At 67.3% G+C, this 5,782-nt stretch overlaps 1 protein-coding gene across 1 annotated transcript; it reads left to right on the forward strand.

The window, feature by feature from the left end:
• Positions 1-398: 398 nt before the first annotated feature.
• On the forward strand, positions 399-4,018 carry CKB (creatine kinase B). Its single transcript, XM_030803778.1, has 8 exons — positions 399-928; positions 1,188-1,392; positions 1,516-1,670; positions 1,744-1,876; positions 2,262-2,433; positions 3,101-3,224; positions 3,372-3,561; positions 3,643-4,018. Exons 2-8 carry the CDS (start codon positions 1,200-1,202, stop codon positions 3,819-3,821), a joined length of 1,146 nt encoding a protein of 381 aa, XP_030659638.1. The 5' UTR covers positions 399-928; positions 1,188-1,199; the 3' UTR covers positions 3,822-4,018.
• Positions 4,019-5,782: the final 1,764 nt, after the last annotated feature.

The following is a 5,782-nucleotide window of genomic DNA, read 5'->3' on the forward strand; positions in this document are numbered from 1 at the left end:
GACAGGTGGAGTCACTGCTTAATTTGCATGATTCTGGTTATTCGTGAGATGAGTTTTTTTTTTTTTTAATCGCACTTATGCTTATTGTTTATTAGCGTTTCCTCCTAGCTTTGCCTGAAGTCTCCGGGGACTGCCTTTGGGGGTCGGGTGAACTTGTTCCCTGCGAAGAGGGCCCAGGGTTGGGGTCTGGAAACTCCGAGGCTGCACTTGCCAGCGGCCTCTTAAGGCCACAGCGTCCCCGTGGTTTCTGGCTCGCATCCCCCCGAGACCCAGGACTTGTCCAAGGTCAGGGCACCGCGGGTGCCCCTGGGCTGGGCCGCAGCCAGACTGCGCCTCCCGCGCGCCTTCGCTTTGCACCAGGATCGCCCAGGACATGCCTGCGGGCACCTTGAGGAAGGTCGGCGGCTCCGGGCCAGCTCGCACTGGCCGGGGGTGGGTTGGGGGCAGTACCTGCTGCGGAAGCCCCGAACGCTTTCGCTCGGCCCCTCGCCGCCGCCGCGGGGGCTGGCTGGACTAGGCGGGCGGGCTCGAGGATGCGGATGAACCCAAGCGTCCTCGAGTGCCTGGGGGGCTCTCCGCCTCAGTTTCCCGCCCGGAGGCAAGGGTGTGCGAGGGGATCCAGATATCCAAGGACCTGAGGTTTCGGCCTCGAGGTCTTGGGCGGGGGACTGGGCAGGCTGCGCGGGGTCCCAGCCAGGGGACAGCTCGGGTGGGCGGCCGGGGTGTTGGGGGCGGCGGGCGGCGGACAAAGCGGCGGCACCACCCCGCGGCGCGGGCCAATGGAATGAATGGGCTATAAATAGCCGCCAATGGGCGGCCCGCGTCGTGCCCCTTAAAAGCCGCAGGAGCGCGGAGCGGCCGCTGTTCGCCTGCGTCGCTCCGGGAGCTGCCGACTGACGGAGCGCCCCCGCCCCCGCCCGGCCGCCCGGTGAGTGGGCCCGGGGGCCGGGGGCGTCCGCGCCGGGGCTAGGGGCGCTGCGTGCAAAGGGGGCTCGTCGCTTGGAGCGCGCGCCGGACCGGCCGGGGGTCCCCGGCGATGATGGCGCTCCCCGCGCGCGCTGTGGACCCCGCTGACCTTGGCCGCGTCCCGGGGGCGCCGGGGGGCCCGGCGGCGGGGACGTGAGTGGTACGCGGGAGCCCGGGAACCCCGGCGTGCCGGTCCCCGCTGACCCCGCGTCTCCCCGCAGCCCGCCGCCGCCATGCCCTTCTCCAACAGCCACAACGCACTGAAGCTGCGCTTCCCGGCCGAGGACGAGTTCCCCGACCTGAGCGCCCACAACAACCACATGGCCAAGGTGCTGACCCCCGAGCTGTACGCGGAGCTGCGCGCCAAGAGCACGCCGAGCGGCTTCACGCTGGACGACGTCATCCAGACAGGCGTGGACAACCCGGGTACGCGACCCCTTGGGGCTGGGATCCCGGCGCCCCCTCCCCGCGCGCAGCCGCAGGGTCCTCAGCAGCGCGCTCGGGCCCGGCAGTGACGTCACTGTCCCCGTCCCGCGCCCCCTCCCCCAGGCCACCCGTACATCATGACCGTGGGCTGCGTGGCGGGCGACGAGGAGTCCTACGAAGTGTTCAAGGATCTCTTCGATCCCATCATCGAGGACCGGCACGGCGGCTACAAGCCCAGCGATGAGCACAAGACCGACCTCAACCCCGACAACCTGCAGGTGCGGGGCGGCGGGCGGGCCGGGCGGGGCGGGGCCGGGGTCTCCGGGCGCTCACTCCCGTCTCGCCCCCCAGGGCGGCGACGACCTGGACCCCAACTACGTGCTGAGCTCGCGGGTGCGTACGGGCCGCAGCATCCGTGGCTTCTGCCTCCCCCCGCACTGCAGCCGCGGGGAGCGCCGCGCCATCGAGAAGCTCGCGGTGGAAGGTAGGGGCCGGGCGGGCCGAGGGGCGGCGGCGGCCGCGTCCGCCTCCCGGCGCGGTCCCCACCCGCTTTTGTTTACGTCGCCCGGGAGCGGCAGCCGCCGCCGCGCTCTTATCTGCGCGCGCCCGGGTTCAGTTTCCCGGAGGGACCGAGGGACGGAGGCCCAGCCCCGCGCCCACAGCGGCCTGGGGCCCAGGGAGGGCGGGTCCTGGCGCGGGGTCACCGCCTGGGACTGTCGCCCGGGCCGTGAGGACTGGACGCCCGCAAATCCGGGCGGGTGGGGGGGCCTCTGACGTCCCCCGAGGTGGGGCACGGGGGCGGGCGGGTCCGCGCTGCGGGCTGGAGAGGCGGGCGCGGGAGCCGAGCGTCCTGAGCGCACTCCCCGCAGCCCTGTCCAGCCTGGACGGCGACCTGGCGGGCCGGTACTACGCGCTCAAGAGCATGACGGAGGCGGAGCAGCAGCAGCTCATCGACGACCACTTCCTCTTCGACAAGCCCGTGTCGCCCCTGCTGCTGGCCTCGGGCATGGCCCGCGACTGGCCCGACGCCCGCGGTATCTGGTGCGTGTCCCTCTGCGCCCTCTCGCGGCGTCCTCCCTCCCCGCCGCCTCCCCTTTCCCTCTCGCCCCCTTCGCGGGAGTGGAGCCCCTCGCGGCGAGGAGGAGGGGGAGGAGGGAGGGGCCGGCCGCGCCCCGGGTCTGGGTTCCGTGACGCGCCTCCTCCTGCGCAGGTGACCTTGGCCGAGCAGGTGCGTTAAGGGACTGGGCCCCGGCCCGTGGAGGCTCAGGACTCAGCAACGCCTCCCCACCCCGAGACGTGAGGTGGGGGCGGGGCTCGCTGGCGCCTCTCCCCGACGCCCCTCGGAGCTGGAGCTCTTTGTTTTCTTTTCTCACTCCTCCGCCGCTGGGATTCTACCAGGGGCTGGTGACGCGGAAGCTTCTCCAGGGGCAGGGCTCCTACCCCCACTGTGGGGGGCGGGCCGGGATGTCCTGGCGGTCCCTGGCCCCGCCCCACCTCAGGCCACAGCACGTGATGGCAGCTGGGGTTCTCCTGCTGTGAGGCGTCCCGGTTCCCCTGCCTGCCCCGTGTTGGCGGGTGGAGTCTTGGCAGTAGCCCCCACTCCTGGGCACCGCTGGGAGCAGCACCTTGGGGATTTGAGAAGTTCCTTTGGTCTGGGGGCAGCCTGGGGCTTTTTTCTGGATATGCCCTGAGACCAGCCCTCCCGCAGGCACAATGACAATAAGACCTTCCTGGTGTGGGTCAACGAGGAGGACCACCTGCGGGTCATCTCCATGCAGAAGGGGGGCAACATGAAGGAGGTGTTCACCCGCTTCTGCACCGGCCTCACCCAGGTGCCAGGGACGGGGCAGGCCCAGGGCCCCAGCAGGGATGTGGGTGCCCCATCAGTCCCCCTGGGGGATTTCCGGGGCTTGGGAGTCCCAGGGCCTGTAGGGGTTTCAGGCAGGCCTTCTCCCTCATACCCTTTTCTCCATCTGCAGATTGAAACTCTCTTCAAGTCTAAGGACTATGAGTTCATGTGGAACCCTCACCTGGGCTACATACTCACCTGCCCATCCAACCTGGGCACAGGGCTGCGGGCAGGTGTGCATATCAAGCTGCCCCACCTGGGCAAGCATGAGAAGTTCTCGGAGGTGCTTAAGCGGCTGCGACTTCAGAAGCGAGGCACAGGTGAGCAGGGCAGGTGCTGCGGGCTTCCCGTTGGCCTTTGGGCAGCCCTGTTTCCTCCGCCCTGACTTGCTGTCTCCCCAGGCGGTGTGGACACGGCTGCGGTGGGCGGGGTCTTCGACGTCTCCAACGCTGACCGCCTGGGCTTCTCAGAGGTGGAGCTGGTGCAGATGGTGGTGGACGGAGTGAAGCTGCTCATCGAGATGGAGCAGCGGCTGGAGCAGGGCCAGGCCATAGACGACCTCATGCCTGCCCAGAAGTGAAGCCCCGCCCACACCCGACACCAGCCCTGCCGCTTCCTAACTTATTGCCTGGGCAGTGCCCACCATGCACCCCTGATGTTCGCCATCTGGCGAGCCCTTAGCCTTGCTGTAGAGACTTCCGTCACCCTTGGTAGAGTTTATTTTTTTGATGGCTAAGATACTGCTGATGCTGAAATAAACTAGGGTTTTGGCCTGCCTGCGTCTGAGTGGTGCCTCTCCTTTCCCGGGGGGAGGGGGAAGGGCAGCAGCCAGGTCCCAGGAGTCTGAGTCCTGGGCCTGCTGTGGGCCTCGCCTTCTGTGAGATGGGTCAGGAGCCAGCAGGTGGCCACTCTGTTCTGCCTGCCCCACCTAGTCCTTGGGCCCTTTCCCTCATGTCTATCGGGCTGTGCAGGCAGGAACATGGGGGAGTGCGAGGGAGGAGTTCCAGGCCTGAGCATCTGAGGGCATTCAGGCCTGGGTGTGGAGCCTGGCACGTTCCTCAGGCCCATGCTGCAGGGTGGGGGAGGTAGGGATAGTGGAGGTGGGAGGTTGACCTCAGAAACTTGAGAGCTTTCCGGTCCCTCCAACTGGGTTCCTCCTCCAGTCTTCCAAGCTGCAACATTATCAGATCCAGGCATCTCCCTGCCTCCTTCCTACCCCGCCAACACCTACTCTCTATCTTCTCTTCCCTGCTTCCTTCTCTCCCAGCCTGGGCCTTCAGGCTGAACAGCCCCCCTGGCTCCACTGGTCCTTGGGCTCAGTCCTCAAGACCCTCTAGCAGCCCTGGGGAGCCATTGGTCCCCCCTTTACTGGCAGCCTCCTTTTCAGGGGTCTCTGGGTGTCCAGCCCCTTGGCCTCAAGGTGGAACCACAAGGTAGGGACCCTGGGGCAAAAGGGGGGTTGGGGCTGTTTAGGGCTTGGTCTCCCTGGTCCCTGGTGCAACTCCCCCCCCAACTCACCCTAGTTGCCACTTGCCGCCGTCCCTGCCCAGCCTCTGGCTCACGGCTCCTACCATGGTTGGGCACCCTGAGGGGCTCGGCCAGCTCAGGGAGTGGAGGCGGATGGGTGAACCAGCGGGGGCTAGAAATCCTGCTCCCCACCTTCCTCCAGCTCCTAAGCTCCAAGGACGCAGCCTGTGCTGCCACCTGCTGGCCAGGGCCTCCTCTGCCCCACCCCTGGGGATCAGGGTCTGGGGCAGGCCTCATCCTGCATCTCCATACCCACCTGGACACTAAAAGTGGGGGATCACTGCGCTCTCACCTCCTTGGGACACGAGGGGATGGTCAACCTAGACACTGGGGCCCAGGAGCAGCAGTGGGGTGCATCCCTGAATCCGCTGCTGGGCTTGGCGAGTGGGGGGCCCTAAGGGCAGGGTTGAAGTGTCCACCTCCCTGAGTGAACACCTGGTAGGCTAGAGGCATAGGGGGCAGCTCCCCTGGTGCAGAAGGCTGGGGGGACTTCTGTATCCATCCTTTGGACCCTAGACTGGGCCCTCCCTGGCTGACCAGCCTGGGCACAGAGCCAGTTTCTGGCTTAGCCTTTTGCTAGGAAGGCCAGGGCCAGGATAGGCTGGGCCGTACAATCGGGAGTCTCGGGAGAAGGGCGGGGATGAAGGACCCGAGGTGAGCACAGGAAGTGAGCCCCTCCAGAAAAGGGAGGCTGAGGGCAGTGCAGAAGGGGTGCAGACCCAGTGGGGACCTGGCCAGCAAAGCCCCACTCCCAGGGGGCCTTGTCAGTGCTGCCCTCCTCCCGCTCCACAGCTGCAGCCCCTCCTGCTGGCTCAGTCCCCCTCACCACGGCTTGGGCAGAGCCAGCCCGACAATCGCTGGGGTGGTGTGGGCCCCACTCCGAGGTGAACACAGGGCTGAGGGCATGGCTGGGCAGGCCTAACACTTCTTGTGTTTCAACGCTCCCCTTTTCCCATGTTAACTCTCAGAGTGGGGCGCTCCTAGAACCACCAGTGGTCAAACAAGCGGAACCGG

This window comes from Nomascus leucogenys, chromosome 22a, assembly GCF_006542625.1.
Source record: "Nomascus leucogenys isolate Asia chromosome 22a, Asia_NLE_v1, whole genome shotgun sequence".
In the NCBI taxonomy this organism is placed as follows: Eukaryota; Metazoa; Chordata; class Mammalia; order Primates; family Hylobatidae; genus Nomascus; species Nomascus leucogenys.